The sequence below is a fragment of the Misgurnus anguillicaudatus genome, chromosome 14 (genome assembly GCF_027580225.2).
Source record: "Misgurnus anguillicaudatus chromosome 14, ASM2758022v2, whole genome shotgun sequence".
Classification (NCBI taxonomy): Eukaryota; Metazoa; Chordata; class Actinopteri; order Cypriniformes; family Cobitidae; genus Misgurnus; species Misgurnus anguillicaudatus.
The window spans coordinates 16,139,036-16,164,712 of NC_073350.2; the positions used below are offsets into that span (position 1 = coordinate 16,139,036).

General features: G+C 40.5%; 1 protein-coding gene across 1 annotated transcript in view; it reads left to right on the plus strand.

Annotated features, from left to right (window-relative positions):
• LOC129427212 (inactive N-acetylated-alpha-linked acidic dipeptidase-like protein 2) overlaps window positions 1-24,706 on the plus strand; it is a 329,030-nt gene extending 304,324 nt beyond the window's left edge. The window contains exons 13-14 of the mRNA XM_073875958.1: window positions 17,953-18,151; window positions 23,048-24,706. Coding sequence (XP_073732059.1) covers window positions 17,953-18,151; window positions 23,048-23,228 — 380 coding nt within the window. The 3' untranslated portion in view covers window positions 23,229-24,706. The remainder of the gene's footprint in view (window positions 1-17,952; window positions 18,152-23,047) is intronic.
• Window positions 24,707-25,677: the final 971 nt, after the last annotated feature.

A 25,677-nucleotide genomic window follows, 5' to 3' on the forward strand; every position in this document is an offset into this window, starting at 1 on the left:
CACTTAGATCAGTTTCTTCAACTATTCTCACTGACTTTGATTTGTCCTTTGTTAAGCACTTTCTTGCAAAATGATTTTTTCCATTGCACTTTGAGCATCTTTTGCCATAGGCAGGGCACTGCCGGGGCTCATGTCTGTTACCACAACGGTTGCAGGAGTATGTTGCTGCATCTTCTCTGTTATTCTTTTGTGGTGCAGGCTTTTTTATTTTATTTTTGATTACTGCAACCTTGGCACTGTCATGTACAGCAGTGGCATTTGCTTCATTAAACGTCTTTGCGTGCTGTTGTGCTAATTCACTTGCATGACACAGTCTCTCTGCTTCTTCCAGTGTTAGTTTAGCATCTCTTAAAAGCCTCTCCCTCATCCTCTTATCCTGAATTCCATAGACAATTTGATCGCGGATCATGGAATCTTTTAGATCTCCAAAATCACATGACTGCGCTTTAAGCTTCAAATCAGTCACATAACAATCAAAAGTTTCTTCGGGCTGTTGCATCCGTGACCGGAACACATACCTCTCATACACGATGTTCTTCTGTGGGGAGCAATATGCACTGAATTTTCCCAGGAGGGTATCGTACTTCTCTTTGTCTTCATTTTCGCCGTACTCGAACGTGTTGAATACTTCAATGGCTTGGGGACCCGCAACTGTAAGCAGCAACGCAATTTTCCTGGCATCGGGTTTATTGTCCAGTCCTACGGCCGACATATCTATATATCTATATTTATCTATCTATCTATCTATCTATCTATCTATCTATCTATCTATCTATCTATATATCTATATATATCTATATCTATCTATCTATCTATCTATCTATCTATCTATCTATCTATCTATCTATCTATCTATCTATCTATCTATCTATCTATCTATCTATCTATCTATCTACATATATATATATATATATATATATATATATATATATATATATATATATATATATATATATATAAAATGAGTGTGTATTTACATTTAAATTGAAAAGTAAACCATATCATTGGTAAACCATATCAGTAAACGTAAACCATAAAAGTAAACCATATCATGGTTTTACTACAGAGAAAGTTACATTCCTGTTGAACATCCCCACAAAGCTCATTATGTGGCTCATTTGCAACCCTTTTGTCTCTCAGCTGTCAATCACTGATTATTCAGGAGCTTTCCCGCCTCCACGCATACAGCCTTTCCCAAGCAAAAGTGTCTTAGAAATTGTAAATCAATATCTTGCTTTATGTTATTGAGTAGGCCGAATGATTTTCACATCATTTTGAAGAAAAAACTCTAGACTACTAGATCCTGTTTTGGAAAGTCTTGGGAAAACATGTTAGAATTAGTTTTGTGGACTTATATCAGTGACTTAAAATTTTTGCTTTTTCAAAAACCACGCATAAACATTTTTCTCTCAAAAATACAAACATGTACATACATGTTGATTATATGATATTGTAGCCCAGTTTGTACTGAACGCAGTGTTATGAGACTTTTGCCATTAATATGTTTTTAAGCAACTGAAAAAAGCACAAATGTCAGTGCATGTCAAAACTTCCCCAGGGCCCTAAAAACCCCTTAGACCCCAGAGGGTTAATGTTATAAACCAAGTGAAAAGACTCAGTAAGGGACCAATCACACCAAACACGTTTTAACTCATTCACCGCCATTGACGAGTTATCTCGTCATTTATGAGTTCATATTTAACTAATAAAAATGCCTTTCTGGACGAATTTCAAAGTGAAAGTGTAATAACCGCTTTTATCCACCAGATGGCGCCAAAACGAATTTATCAAAAACGGATGTTAAAAAGATTTTAAGATTTATTTTAAATGCCTTTATGTTTGATAGTCATTCTGAGTGTGATCTCTGACATAAATTCCTTTAAAAAAACGCAATTTTTTAAGCTTTTTGCTCAAAATGTTGTAATTTTGAAGAGAAATATCCATATTTCAGTGGTTAAATTCAGTGGAAAAAGTAAATATATAATGAAACGTTTTTTCCCCATTTTGTTTGTTTGTTTGTTTGTTTGAAAGCAGAGGGTGTGTTCTTTAAGTAAGGGATAATGTAGAGGCAGCCGGTAGTTATTGGGAAATAAGCCCCGACAGTGTGATCAGGACTCGACGCGAAGCGGAGGGTCTTGTATCACACTGAAGGGGCTTATTTCCCAATAACTACCGGCTGCCTCTACATTATCCCGCTTATTACACGGCTACTTGCCACATAAGAAAAAAAACTGGACATGAATATGAATTTGAAACATTTTATTGGCATATTTGTTTTAAATTAACATTGTTATCCTTCCGCGAAACGTCTCGGGTACACATGCAACCCTCGTTCCCTGAAGGAAGGGAACGGAGACGCCACGCCGCGACCGACGAACAGGGAACCGCTACGCGGGTGACCTATCTGCTTCGAGAAACCTTTAAAACGCCAATGAACTTGGCATGCAGATAATTGCATCTGCCGGCACCGCCCCGCCGCACAGGTATTTTATGAGCGGCAGGTGCAGTTATCAAATCAGCTATTTTTTGCTGAGAAAGCTGGACAGAAGGAAAGGGTCCGGCCGATATCAGCAGTGGAACAGCAAACTGTGGCGACGGGACGTGACCGTTCCGTTCCTTCAGGGAACGAGGGTTACATATGTAACCGAGACGTTCCCTTTCAGTTGGTCACTACGATGTCACGTCGTGACAGACGAATTGGGAATCCCTACCAAAGCGCCACTGAAGCTGACCCTTCCAGTGCCTGCATAAACCCTCCGACTCTCCTCTTTAAGGGAACGGAAATGGGGTTGAAGCAGAGGCCGGTCACTACTTGTTCCTTAACCCACGATAGTGACTAGGCGAACTGGGAAGCGAACTCGTCAGGCGGGACTAAGATCGCTGCGGAAGAAAAACCCTCTAGGGGTCTACCACTAAGGTGATGGATAAAAAGACACGAGGTCTATAAAAATACACTCTCTTAGCAACACTAGAGAGGCGCGGAACGAACTCCGCTAAGGGAAACGTGGTAAATCATAAACTTTCCACGGAAATACTCACAAAGAAACCACTAGGGGGCGCAATGTGGGCGCTAGCCTCACCCAGATAGTCAAGAATACATCTAGTGAGAGGCTGGCAGCCGATGCTCCGCAACATCGGTCACCAAGCGGTGGAAAAGACAAAAAACATTTTTTGTAACGTTTTTGCCTTAATGGCCTTCCATAATGGTGCGGTTTCTGCGCAGCCAAAAAGAAAGGCTCCAAGCCGACACAGGAGCCGTTCCTCGATGTTCTCACTGATCTGACGAGAGAACTCGAGAGGATACCGGCTCAACACGAACACTGTAGAATCTAGTGAACGTATTAGGTGTCACCCAGCCAGCAGCTCTACAAATATCTGAAAGCGAGGAACCACGAGCCAAAGCCCAAGATGAAGCCACGCTTCTGGTTGAATGGGCTCTCAAACCAAAAGGGCAAGGAATGCCCTGTTTCTCATATTTCAGGGCGATTGTGTCTACAATCCAATGAGACATCCTCTGTTTAGTGACAGCTTTCCCTTTCTGCTGACCACCGTAACAGACAAAGAGCTGTTCTGAGGTCCGAAAGCTTTGAGTGCGATCCACATACACACGTAGTGCACGTACAGAACATAACAAAGCCATAGCTGGGTCTGCCTCCGAAGGCAGCGCTTGAAAAGTCCACCACCCGAACTCTAAAGGGAGTGGTGGGAACTTTAGGCACGTAGCCCGGCCGGGTCTCAGTTTAACGCTGGATTCAGCCGGCCCGAACTGAAGGCACGAATCGTTGACCGAAAATGCATGAAAATCCCCTATCCTTTCAATAGAAGCCAATGCGAGGAGCGTCAAAGTTTTCATAGTGAGAAACTTGACGCTCACCGTCAGCAGAGGCTCGAAAGGGCAGTGCTGAACTTTCAGCACCATGGACAAGTCCCAAGGAGGAATAGAGGGAGGCGCGAAGGATTCAGCCTCCGTGCCCCTGTTAAAAACCTAATGACCAGATCGTGCTGACCCACAGATCTACCGTCTATAGGTGCGTGATGCGCGGATATTGCCGCGATATCTACTTTAATAGTAGATGGTGACAGCCTCTTCTCCAAGCGGTGCTGGAGATATGAAAGCACAATACTGATCGAGCATTCTCGGGGGTCCTCTCGCTGAGAGGTACACCAAACAACAAACAGGTTCCATTTCAGCGTATACCTGTCTCATAGACGGTGCTCGCGCTGCAGCGATGATGTTAGATACCGCCTGGGGTAAACCACCTAAAACCTCCGCGCCCCGTCCAAAGACCACACATGGGGGTTCCACAGATCGGGGCGAGGGTGCCATAATGTGCCAAGGAGTCAGCCAGGGAGGGACTGTCGCGAGGAGAGTGAACTCTGTAAAACCAATTCCTAGTTGTCCGGTACAGCGCAACTAATAGAATGCGCTCCTCGTCCTCCCTGACTTTGCACAGTGTCTGCGCAATAAAGCTTACTGGGGAAAACCCCGCGGCCAGCTGTGTGCCAGTGCATCCACGCCGAGTGTTCCTTCGGATAATGAATAAAACAGGCGACAATGGGTTGTCTCTGAAGAAGCAAACAGATCTAACTGCGCTCTGCCGAAAACATTTCCAAATCAGCTGAACCAACCGGGGGTGGAGTCGCCACTCGCCGGAGCGCGCTGCTCGTGAGAGCGCGACTGCCGCTGTGTTCAGCGACCCCGACATGTGAATGGCACGAAGGGACCTCAGATACTTCTGACTCCAGAGGAGGAGAGACGGGCGAGATGCGACAGGTGACGAGAGCGCAGACCGCCTTGGCGATAGATATACGCTACAGCCGCAGTGTTGTCGGTGCGCACTACATCTTAAGCATCAAATCACGTTGACGAAACGGACGAGCGCAAGATATACAGTGCACAGCTCGAGGCAATTTATGCTAATGTCGCTGGAATGTCGAACAGACCCCCGAAGCGACGAGCCCGCCGTACGTGGCTGCCCACCCCGTGGTAGAGGCATCTTTGCCAACAACAGCATGCCTGGAGACCTCTCAGTGGCACCTGCACCCTGAGAAACGCTGGGTCTGACCACGGGGTGAAAGTGTGACGGCATCTCGATGTAATTATAATACTGTGAAAGCCGGTGAGCCACGCTCTCCTCGGGACTCGGTCATAAAGCCAACACTGAAGCGGTCCCATATGGAGCAGCCCGAGCGGTGTCACGGCCGCGGCTGCTGTCATATGCCCCAGAAGTTTCTAAAATTATTTCAGTGGAACCGCAAGCTGCCTTTAAATGTTGAGGCAAGCCAGAATTGACTGAACACGCGCTTCTATGAGACGTGTTGTTAAATCGACCAAATCCCTTTACTTTCCGAGAAAAGAGATTCTCTGCACGGGGCAAAGTTTACTCTTTCCCCAGTTGGCCTGAAGACCGAGACGAGCGAGGTGTTTAAGTACACGATCTATGTGTGTGCACAGCATCTGACGAAACTGAGCTATTATGAGCCAATACGCCAAAACGCAAACACCACTCTCTCTCTCAGGGGCTGCAGTGCGCCATCCGCAACTTTCATGAAGACACAGGGAGAGAGAGAGAGAGAAAGCCCGAACGGTGAGACTTTGTACTGATATGCCCTCCCCTCGAACACAAAGCGGAGAAACGGCCTGTGTTGGGGGAGTATGGAGACATGAAAGTACGCGTCCTTCAGGTTGAAGGCTGCGAACCAATCCTATGGGCGGATGCATTAAAATATGCTCCTCTGCGTAAACATTTTGAACAGCATTCTGTGAATGTGAATTCTGTGAATTCTCGATTCAGTACGCGCAGATCTAGGATCGGACGCAACCCGCCACTTTTCTTGGGTACAATGAAGGGCTGTAAAGCCCCGAATTTATCTCGGCTGGAGGGACCGGCTGGATCGCGTCCTTTCGCCAATAGGACAGCAATCTCCGCACGCAGTACGTGCGCATCGACAGCCTTCACCGTGGTGAAGCGAATGCCTGAATATTTGTAAGGTAGCCGGGCAAATTGAATGCGTAACCGAGACGGATCGTGTGTAAAAGCCAACGCGACGGGCTGGGAAGCTTTTCCCAGGCCCCCAGATACCGAGCAAGAGGAAATTAACGGCACAATGTGTGTACCCGTGGCGAGCGGAGACGGGGAACTCAACGACGCGTGCTCTTTGGCCGCATTGTGAGATGTTGTGTGTAATGAAACACTCACCCGAAACCGCTGATGGATGCTGAGCAAAGGCTCCTTTGTAGATGTCCCGCTCAATACATCCGCTGGCGAAAGAGGAAGAGGAGAACTTAGGGTTTTGAGCCCGTCCGAAACTCCTATATGCCTCCGGTGATCTGGAGAAAGAAGAGGAATTCGCTCTTTGAGGTTAGTGGGTGCCGATTGAAATCGGCGGAACACAAAACGAAACCAAGGATTCCCCACCCGGCCCTCCTCCGGGGTGGGGGGGAGAATGATGCTTTCACCATCTCCTGAAGAGCGATCCTCTCAATCTTCAGATCGCCCGACTCAGAGCCGCTAAGTTTCATTTTCCACCTCTGTAGCGGGCTGAGTGGGCGGGTGTACTGCTTACGACAGGTTCCTCAGAGCTGCCGGGATGAAGGAACAAAAAAAGCCGTAGCAGGACGCCCTCGGCGAAAAGCAGACCAATATACTAACGTAACGGAGGGGGCAGCTAGGCTCCGACGTGGCATGATGCCTCAGTCTGCTCTAAAGCGGCCGATCATTGTTGGACACTCTCAGCCGCGTCGCCGAAATGGCTGGTCTAAAATGGAACATTTAGGACGATTATTAACGACCTACTTAATGCCTGCAAGACACAACCAGAGATGGCGTTCCTGGACCACCGGGGGTGGGCATAGCACGTCCGGCGGCCTGTGGGGTGAACCCAGTCGCACGTAGCGCCAGGTCAGAGCCACACAGGATTCTTTAGTTGCCGGACCGTGACCTCACCTGTGCAGATCCAATCAGTGCCTTAGCCTGGCGGACCTGCATCACGCCATGGCGCGCACGGCAGAGGCCGCCTCTCACAAGCCCGTGGGTCTGTGAGGGGAGGGAGGCTGGTCTCTTGGAGCAGCAACCTTAGCGGCCCCGCCGTCAGGAGAGGTGAGAGGTGATGGCTGAACGATCGGTTCCGGGAGGAAAACGAGTTTTCCATGACCGTGTCAACCAACATGCACCCCGGGAAGAAAGGCACAGAAGGTCGGGGCTGTTCTTGCAGTCCTGAAGTGCCAATCATCTAGGCGGGACGGTGCGGTGGGGGAGGAGCTCTCCGCTCCACGCAGACCGTCTCCGCGCTCCCGAGCGTACATGGCCGCCACTCGGGGTCGAGCACGGAAGCCCCTACCCAACCCGAAGGCGGGAGTGGGTCCGAGTCTGCGACCGAATAGACGACCCCCTCTCCGATGCTGTGACAGACATAGAATCCTCGTGAGGACTGAAAGAGGACGAGAGCGCGTAGAACACGCGCCACCCGTCTCTTACGGCACCTCTGGCTGTGGATGGGGGTGCTGAGAGTCACTGGACGAACCAGCTAACCGATTCAGCACGTTTATACGGAGATAAGATTTCCGGAGTTTTGCCACCGCACCTTTAACGGGGCTCCGCAACCGAAAAACGGGGGTGACGTTCCCGGAGGTACGAAACCCGTCTCCGCCATCCAAGAGGTTCATGCTCTCTTAGGAGTATGAACCCTCCACGATCGCAGCCTCAGCATGCACTCTTGCGCACGAGAGAAAACGATCGTGGCCACCCGGGGAGCCATACATTTGCCGCATCCAGAAACACGGACGGAAAGACATCTTTAAAAAGACACTCCCGTCTCAGTGCAAGTGAAATGCTGTCTTTTAAAAGACGCAGAACACCGCAATACTCTTTTAGAGGAAATACTCTTTTAATGTGCTGATGTTGATGAAGCACACAGGGGAACGGCTACGCACACACTCAACTAAGAGTGAGAAAAAAGTCAAAAAATTAAAAAGAGAGGTGGAACACCCGCGAGCCTCCGCTGAAATGCCTTTGCCCAACCAAATCGAACACGCAGAGTTCTCCAAAGAGCAGAGAGTAGCTTCTCGTGAGCAGTCAGTCTGACAGCTTTCGAAGCTAAAAAGCTGATTTGATAACTGCACCTGCCGCTCATTAAATACCTGTGCGGCGGGGCGGCGCCGGCAGATGCAATTATCTGCATGCCAAGTTCATTGGCGTTTTAAAGGTTTCTCGAAGCAGATAGGTCACCCGCGAAGCGGTTCCCAATTCGTCGGTCACGACATGACGTCGTAGTGACCGACTGAAAGGGAACTTTGCACAGATGCATAAAATGATCGTAATACCTTATTAAGATCCGCTGCTTCATACTTGTCTGTCTCCATTTTTTCTCTTTTAGCCAGTCTTTGAGAAGTTTTAATCCCCATTCTGTATTTTTGTGTGTGTTGGCTTCGTAGCTGTCATGCTCTATTTTGTCAAGTTCAGTCTCAGTAAGCTGTCTATGTCTTGTCGTGGTTGTCCAGTGTTTGTCACAAGATGGCGCCAAACAGACAGTAATCTTTATTGATCTTTATTGGCGCGGAGCGATTTTACTCGTGCAAGTAGTCCGGCTATGCGTTATTAATTTGGAGCGGTTATTATTTGAAAAGAACGAACCTGCAAATGTCTCAACTGACCAATCAGAATCAAGCATTCCAGAGAGCCGTGTAATAAATTGATATAATTTGTATGTTTATATATTTATAGAAAATAATTTTTCCTGCAAGGAATTTTGTGAAAATTTTGTTAAAATCACAAAAATGCAGGTGGGCAACTTTTCTCAAAAAGGCTGGCGGTGAATTAGTTAAATGCGTGGAAACGCAAGACACAAAAAAGGCGCCTGCAACTGCCATAAACCTGTTTGGTGTGATCGGCCCCTAAATCTCCATGCAAAAACGGACTCTGATTAAACCGGTCTCACTGTTGGATAAGCAAAACTTCTGATTAAACTGCTTGACTTTCTATTTTGATGCTGCTTTTCTGATAATGACTAATATAAAAACTGAAAGAAAGTGAAGCCTACTTGATCATTTACATATTAAGCAGAGGAGTTAGGAGGCATGTACACCAAGGTGTGTTTCAATTATTTCCAATTTGAATTTGGCTTTTTTTCGTGCTGAGCACCGGCGCTCTTCGTTTTTTCCACACCCAGCGCTGAGCGCCCAAAGTTAAAAAAGCGCTTAGCTCCTCAATGTCACTTTTCACTCAGCCATCCAATAACAGTGGAGGAGGGGCGGGACAAATACCAGAACGACCAACCGGCACATTGACACAAACTGATAAACAAAACAGAAGTATCATAGCAACCAAAGCACTGAAATGCTGGCAATTGACCACAGTTGGCGTCCGCATGGGGTTTTCAGCCGTGTTTAAAGGCTTTGGTGTACACGCCCACTTAATCCAAAGCAATCTACAGTGCATTCAAACTGTACACTGTAATAAATGCTCTACAAAATAAAGAAAGAGTCTAACTGCACACTCACTGAAGCATAATTTATTAGTTACCAACGTTTCAGTGAGATAAATTGCCTTTGTTCAACCTTTGTGGGGCGGTAGTCTTCCAAAAGGTTTAAATATGTACCATTTATGTACACATACAGTATGTATTAGGAATGCAACAATTCTCAATATAATATTGAACCGTTCGGTTCTACCTGTTCGGTTATATAGTCAAATACGCACATGTGAATTGCGGTTGTTCGGTTTATCCATACAAATCTGTCCGTTTTTTTATATATGCCCTGCACTTCGGTTACTGTGTGCACACCCGCATAATCTGCGCACTGAAATATATAACTTATAAAAAGGGCAGTTCTGGTTCTTCATTCTGATTGTTTGAAACAAAATACCCCGGTTCAGACCGCATTACATAAGTATCACTGTGCCACTGTTTCTGCGCACTGATTTATGAAAATAAACACCAGAGTCTTTAATAATATTTTTAATTTGTCTACAATTGCACAATTATGGCGTTATCCAGATAAATGTCAATAAATATTGTTGAGTCATCTCATCAATAAAGAGAAAACGCTCCCTGAGGAGTTTCTACCTCAAATCATATTTCCGCTATCCACTGGATGGCGATCTTAACCAACTTAACTCGTTCATCGGCATTGACGAGAGAAAACGCTTCCCCGTCAATAACGAGTATTTCCGTATTTCCGCAATACCGCTATTATCCACTAGGTGGATAATTTCGCAACTTTTTAAACCTGGAAGTATTGCCCTATCGCAAGCGGCTGCATGTCCGTGTCTGTTTTAAAGATCCCTCTGAATAGGATCTCTTTGAAAAGTCCGTCACAAAAATGGAATTATCTCAGCTTTTTGCTCAAAATGTGGTGTTTTTGCAGAAACCTACCCATATTCAAGCAGAGGGTCTGTTTTTTTTTAAACGCTGGCGGTGAAGGAGTTAAACACTGACACATTCACTCAACACTTAAAACACCGGCTCGGAATCTGATCTCTTACAAAAGTTCTTCACAAAAATGGAATTATCTCCGCTTTCAGCTGAAAATTTGAGAGGTGATAAGAGAACAAATGAAGGCAGGATGAAACGTTAGAGTTAAGCATGCTTCCAAGCATATTTGATCATCACTTCAACAGTTGCACGATATAAATGTTAATGTATATTTTAGATGAATGTTGATTTATAAGAATAAACACCACAGTTTTAAATCATATTTTTATTGTGTCTTTGCTGCGTCTGTGTTTCTTGAGAACTTCGCTCTGTTGCAGCCAAACTTGATTCTGAGGAACTACTTTGTTTGGCTGAAGAGTAATATTTGTAATAATATAATTACAACTTATTTGTGTTTTATTTTATGAAATCCTGCTAACGTTATGCATATGAAGTAACCGTTTTATAAAAGCAATAAGCCCCGCAAAGCAGTGGGGTTATAGTGCATTTTATAACAGCTAAGGGGGTTTTATGGCACGATGCGAAGCTGTTATAAAATGCACTGGTAACCCACTTTATACCAATTTGATACCAATATGCAATCATTTTAGGTACTAATATGACCTCGTTGGTACCAATATGCATGTCTGAGGTACCAATATGAATCTTTAGGTGCAAAAGTGAACTTTTAGAAAGGGCAGCAGCCCAGTGACAGCTAGGGATAATAATTTGACAATTTTTTTCTGAAGCTGTATATTTAATGAATAATGTACATCTGTTGGGAATTAAACCCAAGGTCTTCCAGAGCTACAGAAAAGCTGATCAATTTATAGCAACGTGACAATATAGGCAGGATTTTGCTGGAAGTTTGTGAGTCTGAGGATGTAACTCACCGTTACTGCTTGGATCGGCTCTGTGTCAGCCCCTCCTACACCCATAAAGATTATTTATGGAGAGATCATCTGTTTGGGTGGATGTATTGATCTTTCCATCACATCGTACAGGGCCGCTGAGAGAATGACCTTGATTTCTGCATTTGTAAAATTCAGATCGGTGCGAGCCACTTCTCAGGCTCAACCCGTGCTTAGATCAAATAGGATTTTATCTTCAGAACGAATTGGCCATCATTTTAGGTCTTTTCACGAAGAGAACGAACCGTAGAGGGCTAGACAGGGGCTGAATGTTCTCGTGAGAGGAAACCGTTTATTCTTTTCTCTTGATCGTAGTTACGAAACCCAGGGGAAGTAATGAGCTTTTGACAAGCTTTCATTTCTAAATGTTCTCTGTATTTTCAAAGACTGGCTGAATTGGATTTCAGAGGTTCAAATAACATTAAATTATTACACAGTGGCTTGCAGGTATACCCAGTTGTCACCCTTCATTCCGCGGAGCGAGCAGGAGTATTGTCGGAGCGACATTCCCTTTGTGTTTAAATATTCATGAAGACATGAAACAGAACAGGTGACAAATGTAATTGCCATATAATCCTGCATCATGCAGACAAACAGCAAAACCTGTAATGCTGCGTGGTAGTGATATTTCTTCAAAGATATCTCATATCCCACAGATATGCCTCCCCGGCCATGTGAAAATCCCCACAAATGCTTCGCAAAGTAACTTTGTTGTCACTTTTTTTGCAATGGAAATTGTCCCAAACATGTCTGATCTCTTATGTTCATGTGTTGGCGATTGGCATCCCCAGCTGTTTCCTGACAGATATCTCCCGTGTGAAGTCAGTGCTGTGTAATTTGAAGTTTGAATGGAAAGCATTCAGACAGAGGGAATGAATACTGCTCAAAATGCCACAGTTAGGGTAAAACATGTGTGCTACCAGGACTTTGTCATTCTGATCTGTTTATTTGTCAGGTAAATTTAGTGCTTGTGCGGTATGAAGCTTTGATGGGTTGATATTGATGGCCAGTGATCAGTATTCAAACTTAGACTCATTCAAAATATAGCCCAACTTTTAGTTTTAAAGGGATGGTGCAACATAAAAAATCATATCCAAAATCCTGGAACTAACAATACCAGTATATAAATGATAACAAATAGTTTAAATCTATGACTTTTTTCCAGGATAATTTAAATTAACCCTCAAACGACATTTCATTAGTTTAATAAAAAGGTTCCCTTTATCTCAGAAATATAACATTTTGTGACTTTTCCAAAATAATCTATCTTTACATACACAAAAACTGGACTTGATTCGGTTGTTCTAAAGGCATGTATTTTTTTATTAATCTGTCACTTGGGATCAATATGACCCCAATTGAAAATGAATGGGAAATGAAATTTATTTTGTCAAAAAATACATTTCAATAAATCCAGCATAAATCTGAAAATTTTGACACAGAAATGAAGGCCTGGTACTTGTGCACAAATGCAATGCAGAAAACACATGCTCACACAAACACATACGAACACACATTTACACAAATTTTTGTGACATTTTGTAAAAACAGACATTTCAAAATGCATTAAAAACTACTAAAAAATTACTATTTGAAATAATATTTATTTTTAATGTCCTTTCTAATGTTTATATAAACATAAATTCACAAAATGTATCACTAAAGTAGTGATGTGAGCAGTTGTCCATATCCAGTGATATGAATGGGTCTTTATGGGCATCTGCTGGTTGAAATGATTTAATTCCTAAACTGTCATTCATTTGTGTTTTTTTTTTTCTAAAAACAGATGGCTGAAATTAACACCTAACACCTAGAACAATATCTAAAAACAATTTAAATCAAATTTAGATCATAATTTATGTGAATTTTCATAAAAATGTGATATTTTTCAGGCAAGCTAATGGTGTAGTTGAGGAATTTAGTTGTAAACAGGTACAAAAGTACTTAAAATCTCTCAAAGCAGATTTATTATATAGATGAGAAGTGAACAAAAAATGATACATTATTTGTATTATTGAAAATGTATATTATTCTAAAAATAATGCTTTCAATTTTGGGGTCTTATAGACCATCTTTCTCTCGCTCTCACTCTCTCGCTGAGTTTTACAGGGACACATGGAAATGACAGCATTCATGAGAAATGTAATGAATTGTGTGAGATCAAAGAGTCATGTCTAATTAAAACCTTAGAGAAGTGTTCCCTTCTGATTTAAACCGCTCATTGATGTTCAGATTATTTTAGAGAGACTCAGCACTGTGAGAATGAAGACATCTAAAAGTTACTTAGTCACTGCAAGACAAGTTACAGTAAATCATTTTATTCTGGTTTAGTTAAACGGAATCTTTTTTATTATATTAAACAAATTTCATGCTAACATTTGTGTCCTGTAAGTACCCATAATGTTAAAGGTAGAGTTCACTAATTTAGGCATTTACAAGACGCTTTTATCCTAAGTGATTTGCAAAGATTAGGAAACAATAAAACCAATGTGTCAGGGAGGCAAACGTACAAAAGGTGCTTATGACAAGATACAAGTTTTCACTATTACGAAACAATACCTGAGAGAAAAGAAAGGGATTTTTACTGAAAAGGGAGAAGAGAAAGAAATGTGGTCAATATCTATGTCAAGTACTCAAACATCACATCGTCGTTCAATCATTTTTATGTCATTTTTATATCTTCTGTGGAACAAAAATGTGATTTTTTTGTTATATTTATTATAGACGGTTTCATTGGACGCACGTGAGGTGACGCAATTACGCGCCTGGTCAGAACTTTACTTCCGGTTTCTGTTTGTTTAATGGTCTGACTAGTTGCTAAACTGCACTCTTAATGAGATACCTTGTCTAAATAACAAATGTTTTGGTTTTCTAGGTAATCTACATGCTGTTTATTTTGCTTGTTATATAAATAAGTAGATTAAACCATTCAGTGAAAAGATCTGCTCATAAACTATACGTCACTACTTCTCCCATGAGCATTTATGCATGTATCAAGGACAGTTTGTCTTTTATTAAACTGTTCATCACATAAAGTTATCTTATGACTTCAGAAGACAAGAAATTGACAGTCCCTATTTATTTTTAGTATATATAAAAGAATATCCATGGCACTCCTAAAACTTTACCTTTTATGGTTGAATTTTATGACTTTTTGTATATTTTGTGTTAAACTATTGCTTTAACAGTTTCCTTCCTGTAGTACATCTTTTGGCACAGACACAAAGGGACACTGAAAATGATGTGATATGCTAAGTTTTATTTTCATTTGTAAAGATCTAAACCTCTGTTGGGTTCATGACAGCATCACTGGACTTTCTCCAGTCTCTATCACAATGATCGATGAATTACAACAGTCCACAGAAGTTAAATAAAAAGTTTTTATTGTGAAATAAAAGTTTCTCTCTCTCTCTCTCTCTCTCTCTCTCTCTCTCTCTCTCTCTCTCTCTCTCTCTCTCTCTCTCAATCACTCTCTCTGTTTACACAGAGTTCTGTGTGTCCTCCAGGGCAGAACTGAGTGCATAATTTCCAATGATACCCAATGCTCATGGGCACATTTATCATTTTTAAAGCCCTGAGCAACGTTCAGTCCTGAAGCTTTAGAAGTATCTTTTGTTATTGTTGAGTCAGAAAGTGAAGTAACATGAGTTCCTCAAGTTCAGATCAAATTTGAGTCTTGAATTTTGCAAAAGAATCCTTAAAATATTATCTGTGTGTTTGTGCATGTGTGTTTGTTGTACCATTAGCATGGCAATTTTCTGAAGATGTTTAACAATATAAGGGTACTGCAACCTCAGAATATAGCAGCATACAGGCAGTAAGGCCAGTGACACACTGGCTGGGTGTCGTTTCGGTTGCGTGTCAGTTGCGTGGCGGCTGCGTTGTGTTTTCTGTGTCTTTACACACCAGAACCTGACGCGGCGCTGGCGCGCTGGTGTAGGTGACATAGAGGGAGGCCGCTGACAGACCAGGCATAAATATAAAGCTTACTGATAAAGGACACTGTCAACAGTATTGACGGCAAATAGATTATGTTTGACAGGTGCAATATTTGAAAATCAATAATTATTTATTTACCATATTTTTCGGTCTATAAGTCGCATTTTTTTTCATAACTTGTCTGGTGCTGCTTCTTATAGTCAGGTGCACCTTGTAAGTCAGTATGAATTAATTTTGACATTCATGAGGCAAGAGACATAATTACCATCTACAGCCGCAAGAGTCCACTATATGCTGCTTCTGTATTTATGTAATTCAATGGATTCTGTAATGTGGAATGACGAGTCTGTTCTGTCTGCTATTGTTTAGTTGAATAACTTGCCTTTCCAGATTAAATGTCTGTTCTTCGGCTTGGATTTTACACGACGTATAGTCCACTATGACTTATATATGTTATTTCGTCTTAATTACGCATTTTTAAATGATGGGGCTTATATTCCGGTGCGGCTTATAGTCCGGAAAATATATATTTTTTATTTATTACATTTATATCTGAATTTATGTCAACTATAGACTTTCAAACATCAAATTGTCATTAATTAATATGTATTTGTGTACAAAATGACATATAAACACATTTTCCTATTCTATTTTGCCTGTTCCAATACGCTTGCGTGTCGCATGAAAAATAGGCGTTGGTTCTATTTCTAGCATGCACGCGTTTTACGCGCGTCTCACACAGGCAGTCTGCAAGCTCTAACCCAGGGGCAGAGTGGGACCAAAAAATCTACCGGGAAATTTCGTTTACCACCGGCCCTCCACGGTAAAAAAAAAATTTTTATAATAATAATTCTCTACTAATCTTCTCTATAATAATAATAATATCATTAAATCATGGCAAATTTTCCAAAATTAGTAAAATGATTTTTTAACAAAATAAAGAACACTGTCTCAAAATATAACCTTGATATCTTTAAAGCAACACTAAAAAGTTTTTTTTTTACCTTAACATAACGTTTCCAAAAAAGTTTCAGTCGTTCATCCACTCAAAACAGGGTGACATTCGCTTTGCAGCCCTCTATTGGCCAAAACCGCACTAAAGAAGTTTCCAACCGTCTGGTCGTGGTCCTGTAGTTCGAGTGAAAACTACAAAAACTTGCTTTACGGCAGACCTACAATCTTATCAGAGCCAGCTATGCTGCAGTATTTACGACAGTGGTAATGAACAATTACGCTTCTAACCTGTAGGGGGAGCAAAGAGCAAAAACTCTTTAGTGTTGCTTTAATATTGAGGCCATGTCGAAGATTAAATTTAAACGTTAATGCTTCAAATCTCAGACTTTACCCTGGGTTTCCCAGACAGTTTCGTAAATTTATTTTTACACATATGTTTACAGTATTTTAAAATTGTGAGCACTTTTGTAAGTTCTCATTTGATGCATTTTTCGTTAGATGAAGGATCAAATGAACCCACTACATCATACAGTGGTGTGGTAGAATTTCATGTTGTACTCATTTGTATTCACATTCACAGCACACTTTTTAACACTTACCTTCTAACAAGATGAGTATGTATTTCTTTGAATCATTTGTTAGCAGATGTACTGTAGGTAGGTCAGTGGTTTGTTTTTATTTAGCCCACAGAATTCTCGACTGTTTAATTTTGAGGGCCGGTGCTTTCCTCGAGTTTGAGGGTTGCTTTTAAGCTGTCAAAACAGTTGCTGCTAACAACAAGCCAACAGTCAATTGCAGTGCCAAGGAGGTGTGTCTGAGACGATTAGGACCATGAGGATGAAGTGAAATTGTATTAATAGCTGCTTTGAGTGGCAAGTAGGTAAGGTCAATAGTGGTTGCAATGCATTAAGCCCATGTTGGGCAACTACGTTGTGCCAGCTACAAATTTTCAATGATATGAATTATGATGTTCAGTGTTTCTAGAGAAACTGTGCACACATATTATAAAGGTTAAAAGGGAATAGCACTTTACATGTGTTCCTGGATTAACCTTCTTTGTTCCAGCTACCAAACATAGTCTGATTCCTAAAAATACATTTTCTACAGTAAATGTGTTCCTTGCAGTACTGAAATGCCATGAAAGAAAGTCAAAGGTTAAGTCAAAAAGTCAAAAGATTTTGTGGATGGCAAAGTTTCTTTATGGAGTGATAAAAAAACCTCATAGCAACCCTTGATATTGAGGAGTGTTAAATCTTTTAAGTTAAGCATTCAAGAAATTAAATGATAAACTAACAATGTTGTTATTGTTAACTCACACAGTTACACTTTCACATATAAGTCAAAAGATATCAATCAGATGTCCCAACGCTATCAATGCAGGAGAATTTGTAATTAATATTGTAATTTGAATTTGTAATTAACTAATTCGTATTAATACGACCACATTCGTAAGTTTTTGTACAGTTTGCCTTGACCCCGGTGATGTTGGGGTTAGGGGTTCGGTTTCATTGGTGTTTTTGCATGGGAATTGTACGTTTTTTTTTCACGATTTAACCTCGTATAAATACGAATTAGCTAACTCGAAAAATATGTCAAATTCTTGTGAGATCAGGCTGTATGTCCTGTAGATCACCATAACAATTGTGTATAAATATATACAACTATAGATCACAGAAGGTTTTTAACAATGTAAAAAATGACTTCATTATAATGTTATATGTCCTTTTTAATTCAGATGACCTATTAAGCCAGCCGGATCTGCTGACTGTGGCCGCCTCTTTGAGGGAGAACTCGGCATTCTTTCAATCTGAGGTCATGCGTCCTGCCAATGATCCAAAAGAGAGAGATCCAGCCCACGTGCGAATGCTCAATGACGTCCTCCGAGACCTAGAAAAGAGCTTCCTTATACCAAACCCACCACCTGGCTTGTACAGGTAACACTTAAGGGGACATTTCACAAGACTTTTTTAAGATGTCAAATAAGTCTTTGGTGTCCCCAGAGTACGTACTTGAAGTTCTAGCTTAAAATATCCGATAGATAATTTATAATAGCATGTTAAAATTACCACTTTGTAGGTGTGAGCATAAATGTGCTGTTTTGGGTGTGTCCTTTTAAATGCAAATGAGCTGATCTCTGCACTAAATGGCAGTGCTGTGGTTGCATAGTGCAGATTAAGGGGCAGTATTACATCAAAAGGAGAGCCAAATTTCAAGGATCTATTTTTCCACATGCTTGCAGAGAATGGATTACCAAAACTAAGTTACTAGGTTGATCTTTTTCACATTTTCTAGATTGATAGAAGCACTGGGGACCCAATTATAGCACTTTCACAAATTTTCATTATATGTCCCATTTAAAAAAAAAATCACAAATATGGAACTTCACGAGCGTAGCTGCTGAACGTTTGATGAATCAACACCTGTCTTTCATACAAAGCATGATATATTCATGAGTCCTTATGCTTCAAAAGGAGCAAGAAGTGGTGGGAAAAATGTAAAGGGAACTTTGAAATACTTGGAAACAGAGGGATATCAATTATTAAGTTTCTGAAGCGCAAGGAAACTGAATTAAAGGCTTGCATTGGGAACAGATAGGAGGGTACGTGGAAAACTTGACACTTTGTTGAAGTGTTTTAATGAAATATCAATTATTACGTTTCTGAAGCGCAAGGAAACTGAATTAAAGGCTTGCATTGGGAACAGATACGAGGGTACATGGAAAACTTGACCCTTTGTTGAAGTGTTTAATGAAAACATTAAAGGGGACAGAGAATGAAAAACCATTTTTACCTTGTCTTTGTTGAATAATGGTAGTCTACCCGCATTCACAAACATACAAAAAATTCTAGACATTCTAAACATCTCAGTCTCATAGAAATTCCTCTTTTATAAATGTCAGCCAGAAAACAGCCCAATCTGAAAAACTGATGCTTATGACATCACAGGCATCTCCCTGCCCCTTCACTTTAAAAATAATTGGCTACATTTTTTGAGTGGCAGCAAAGTCAGCCAATCAGTAATGAGATTGCAAGTTAAGCCAGTAGGGGGAGCCAAATAGGTGCAAAACCACTTGTTTAAATTCCCCCACCCTAATAGAGCTATTTGAGAGAGGTTTTTAGGAAGCTTCTAAGACATTACAGACCCAAAAAAAACATTTTTTTATATTTGTATTGCACAAAAGTACTTTATTTAAAATGGCTTAAAGGTGCAGTGTGTAAATTTTAGTGGCATCTAGTGGTGAGGTTATGAATTGCAACCAATGGCTCAGTTAACTGCTCACCCATAGCTTTTAAAATTGATAGAGAAGCTACGGTAGCCACCACCAGACAAACATGTCATCTTCGGAGATAGCTTTGTAAAAAAAGTTTGTCTGTTAAGGGCTTCTGTAGAAACATGGCGGAACAAAATGGCGGCATCCATGTAAGGGGACTCTCGGTATGTAGATAAAAACGTCTCATTCTAAGGTAATAAAAACCTAAAGGTTCATTATGAAAGGTCTTTATAATACACCCCTGATTATATAGTTTTGTATATTATTTTGCATTTCTGTCAAAAGATCCTTCTAAAAATTACACACTGCACCTTTAAGATCATATTAGTTAATAACAAGCTAATAAGATACATTTTTGTTCATAGTGAAATGACATAATTATCACAAGGTGATAATAGGAGTCTATAAGAATTTATTGGCCTATAGTCCTGTGGTTTCCCTAAGGCTGGTTTGTAGGTCGATTGACTGAAGTACTGTAACCATTATTAAGCAATTGTGCTGATGTCATCACCTTTTGGCTTCTGAGAGAAAGAGTTGTTGCATGTTCCAATAATGCACAGCAGAACATGAAGCCAAAATCATGTATCTAAAGCCTCTAAAGAAAAGCATACTAAATGAAAAAAATGTCATCTCACATGGTTGGAAAACGCTCAAGCTTACAAAGTAAAGGACAGTATTACAGAGATAATATTCCCTGCGTCCTATGACCTTCTCAAGAAAAGAGATTTCGATTTCAAAACCATAGGACTTTGGCCAGAATTATGTGATATAAAACTATTGCAGGTACACTAACAAGCACATACATCAGCTTTTAGGGAATAGAGCTGCTGTAAATCCCTCAACCGACTGTCATTCAGTTCTCGGCTCAGCAGAATAAAGCAGAGAGCTTCAGTCGGTGTCCTCACACACTCCCACTCAACCGCAGGGATTTACAGATGTGCCACCGTTGTTGATGAGAACCGCGGTACAGCTGGATCTATAATGGAGTGGCTAGACGACGTCCATTCAAAATAGATGCTGCCCCCTCATACAGTACCTCCGATTATTTCTTCCCTTTGTGTCTGAGTGAATACTAGTTTGATCTTCCATCGATCCACAAGGACCGCTTGCCGCACTCTTGCTTTGACAAAACCTTCTCTCACTGTTGGCGTCTGTTGGTTTGGTTAATCTGCACTGAAGGAGGGCCCCGTTATTATCAAAGCCACATGCAATTGTAATCAGTAGTAATCAGCAGTCCTGGAGTGGGTTTTATTAAATTAACAGAAGAGGAAGGGAACAGATGAAATGCTGAGAGTCTTGTCGGGTACCTGCTCATTATCTCTCTTTGGGTCCTGGCCCGACAGAATTAAATCCCATTGATTTGCACTTTTTCACCCTGTGTTGTATACACTTGACTCTCTATTTAATAATCAGTTTTATCCAATGCATTGGCATTATATAATAGATAATGGATTAGAAAGTGCAAGGAAATTGCAGTCATTGAATGCTCACAGATGGAGGATATTGCCTCATTACATGTCGCTCTGTAATGCTGGATTCTGATTGGTCAAGCACTGAGTGGTCAGATTTACCATGAATCCTACATTATATGTCATAGGTTTCCTGGAGATTTGTATAAAATGACCTCCAGCACAAACACATATAAAGACTGGGATGTGATTTAATAACCTGCACAACTGCACAACAGTTGGACAGATTTACTGGCTTTACAGGTCTTTGCATCTAAAAATGGAAAGTGTGATGTGTGAGGTTGTGCTTTTGGCAAAGTGTGATTGGATTTTATGGCATTAGAGTTGATAGAGCAGTGCTAACAATGATACAGTAGAGCCACTTTTCATGTGATATTACTTTTCCCTTGACTCACAGGTTCAAACCACAGATAATAATCAATTTTCTAAGGAAAAATGCTATGAATTATATTTTTAGTGTAGTGAAATGCATGAGTGTGATCAATACTATTCATTTTAAAATATTTGATATTAATTGAACTGCATAAAATTGTGTCTGATTTTACACCAGTGATAAGGGGTGGCTCACTAAAGTTCAACACTTGATTGTTTCAACCTGTGGTCCTGTCAAATATGAAAATGTTAAAGATAAAATCCAGATAATTTACTCACCACCATGTCATCCAAACTGTTGATGTTTTTTTTTTGTTCAGTCTAAAAGAAATTGTGTTTTTGAGGAAAACATTCCAGGATTTTTCTCATTTTAATGGACTTTAATAGACCCCAACACTTAACAGTTTTAATGCAGTTTAAAATTGCAGTTTCAAAGGACTCTAAACGATCTCAAACGAGGCATAAGGGTCTTATCTAGCGAAACGATTGTCATTTTTGGCAAGAAAAATAAAAAATATGCACTTTTAAACCACAACTTCTCGTCTTCCTCCGGTCGCGTGACGCGCAAACACGACCTCACGTAATACGTCATCACGCCAAGAGGTCACGGATGACGTATGTGAAACTACGTCCCAGTGTTTACAAGTGTGGAGAAAGAGGACCATTATGAGGTTGTTGTATGTCGAATTATACTAATTAATGGCTTTGTGTCAGTTTATTATTTAAAATGGTCCGCAAATGTGCGTTTCATGTAACACGTGACCTTTTGACGTGAATACGCCATTACGTGAGGTCACACTGGCTCATCACACAGCCAGAGGAAGAAGAGAAGTGGTTTAAAAGTGCTTTTTTTTGTTGCCAAAAAATGACAATCGTTTCGCTAGAAAAGACCCTTATGCCTCGTTTGAGATCGTTTAGAGTCCTTTGAAACTGCAATTTTAAACTGCATTAAAACTGTTAAGTATTGGGGTCCGTTAAAGTCCATTAAATTGAGAAAAATCCTGGAATTTTCCTCAAAAAACATAATTTCTTCTCGACTGAACAAAGAAAGACATCAACATTTTGGATGACATGGTGGTGAGTAAATTATCAGGATTTTTTTTAAGAAAATGAACTAATCCTTTAATTTATCCTAACAGTTGGGTTTATCCATATTTTACTCAATCATGGGTTAAAGCAGCACTTTTTAGGAGTTTAAACTTATTGCGCCCAGTGGATAGAGAGTCTGCTCATAAAAGTCAGTCCTTGGCCCTGTAAAGTTTAGCTATGGCCCTGTTACAAGGAGAGAGTTTATTAAATACAATTTCATATAAAAATGGCTTTCTGAAGGTCACACGGTTATTGTAAACTTCACCTGACCTGTTTACAGATAAAGATTTGGCTCATTCATATTGCTTAGGTGTGATAAACTGGTTTAAACAACACATAAGTTCCAAAAATAAAAATCAATGCATGACCCTGAACCATGCAGAAGTGCCCCAAAGTCTGGTGATATTGAAGTTTAACAAATTTCAAACATTGAAAACATATAAAGGTGCTTTGAGGTTGCCCTAAGACACAATAATATTGATTTTGTGACTCAAGTGCACCCTGAGTGTGTATACATGTATGCTCTGTGTTTTAAGCACAAAGGTACAGTGCACAACATATCTAAAGTTGCCTGTGCTTAATATTACAATTTTAATAATCAAGTTTTCATTCTTATGTATTTCTCACAGGAACATTCTCTACGGCTTCAACAAACAAACGCCACAATTCTCTATCCTAAAGGATGCTCAAGACATACCCTGGCATGGCAGTGTCAACCAGTCTCTGACACTGGTGTCCCGTGCCATCAGTTCAGCTGAGAAACTTGTACAGAGTGGACTTGACCTCTTCGAGAATGACAATGTTATTTAAGAAAAACATCTTGAACCATCCTCACCCCATGGTATCTCGATGTCTCAATATGGCACAACCTCTGGGATATTCTGGTGGACACATGCTTAAGTGCACTATTAACCTGAGGTTCACACAACTTAAGGTATCTGAAGTATGTTTGTGTCATCAGGTAAATGCTAAGTTACTGCAGAATGACAATGTTCCAAATAGGGTTCAACACTTTTGTTTTTTTTTACACTTGGAGCAATTTTGTCATGGATATAAACACCAGCAGGTTTTTCACTGTTTTGTGATGAAGATTGTTAACGAAACATTTGAACAGGTTTTAAAATACTTCTCCGATTTTATTTGCTGAGCAATACTAAAAGTTCACAATCTTTAGGATTGCAAAATTAATCTTAAAGCCAAGAAATTTCCAGTTAACACAAGTTCTACAGTAGGTGACAACCTCAAGCAATGACCTTTGGATAAGTGGAAATGAAATTTCATTGCGGTTCAATCTTTTAGTCTTCCTGTGACTTGCAATCAATATGGAGCTAGACTTCATAATGCACAAGTTATTCAAAGTGATGATTGAGTGAAAAGAAAGCTAGCACATCTGTGCCAGTCTCTCAGGGCCTTGTGTTTCAGAAATTTGTATGATAATAAAATGGAAAGAAATATTTCTGTGTTGTGAAAATAGGTACATTTGTAGTCTTGGAATAGGAAAACTTATTAAGGTTTAAAACACATACAAAGACAGGTTGAGTCAGGTCAAGTTATTATTTTTTCTGCTAAAAAGAGAGGGTACTGACAATACAGTAGAGTTAATTAGTACAGTAAAAATAGTCATAGAACAGGTTTAGGGTTAGTTTATAAGGCAAGAGTGTAAATGCAAATGGGGTGAATCTTCAAGAGGTGTTTCATTATTTGCTAATGAGGCTGCTGTTTTGATTGTGTGACATTTCACCAATAAGAGGCGAGGGTGAAGAAAGTTGTAGATGTGGATAGATAGGCTCCCTTAAAGCTGCAATCTGTAACTTTTGCCTCTCTATCGCCATCTCTGTTTGAAACACAAAACTGCAATTATTTGCAGAGTAAATTTCTCAACATGATCTCACGGAAAGTCGTGTTATAGTCACGCAAAATTTCCAGTTTCAGTTTTTTTCGTGCCTTGAGCACTAATTTCTACGAATTTCTATAAATAGTTTCTCGTGTCTGTGGCACGACTTTCTTTTTTGTGTAATTTTATGTTTTATCCCCTATTTTTAAAGGGACAGTAAGTGGTTTTTAAGTGTTTTATTAATCAAAATCATTGTCTTTATTCATAAATATGTCCTCGTTGGTGTCAAATGACCTTTGCCAGTGATCTGACTTTTCTTTGTAAGCTTAGAATTTCTTCTCTTTACTTACATTGAACGGATAAGTCCAAGGAGGCTTCCATGTCGTTCCGCCATACTGATATATTATAATAGCAGAGAGGGACAAAAAGCACTAGCCTACCAACGCGTTTTCATTCAGAAAACATTCATTCATGCATTTTACATGCAACATGCATTTGGAAAAGCGAGGCACTAGAGAGCACTATTCGTTTAAATGCAAAATACAATTTCACAACTAGATGGGGTAAATCCTACTTATTGTCCCTTTAAATCATTGTTGCTTGGGGTTAAAGTTGGGGTTTGGGTTAGGATGTCTAAAAATGTTACGGAAAGCAACAATGGTAAGAAATAGGAAAAAAACAATGAGAAAACAATACATAAAATCAAAAGAAAAAGAAAGTTGTGCCACGGAAAATTTGGGTTACAAAAAGACATTTGAAAGCACATTTTCTAGGCAGATATGTCTAGGAACTATACTTTTATTCCAGCATAACAATCATGGACTTTGCTGCCGTAACATGAGTGCAGGAGGTGCAATGATATTACACATCACCCAAAAATAGTCCCCTTGGTAACTTTGAATAGCTGGGGACTTTTTTGCGCACTGTGTAGTATCATTGCGCCTGCTGCACTCATCGTGCGGCGGCGGGGTCCTTGGTTGTTGCGCCAGAGTGAGAGTATAGTTACTAGCATATCTGCCTAGAAGATCACAACTTTTAATTTTCCGTCATTCTTAATACACAATGTAACTACAGAAGAGTCAAGTTTTAAATAGGAAAAATATAGAAACTCTTATTTTTGAGCACGATGCTAATGGTCTAATCAGATTCAATGAATTATGCTAAGCTCGGCTAAAAGTGGTACCGCCAGACCCTGAGATCGGCTAAATGGATTCCGAAACGGTAAAAATCAAATGTTTCACTTTAGGGGAGCTGGAAAATGAGCATATTTTCAAAAAAGTGAAGTGTCCCTTTAACTCTTCCCCATCCACGTGTGATATAGTAGCCAGGATATCTTCTATCTGTGTAAGGATGGGACGTAATGATGCAACGACGAAATACTCATTACCCCCCACCCAAAATAACCCACCCCAGGCCGATGAAATT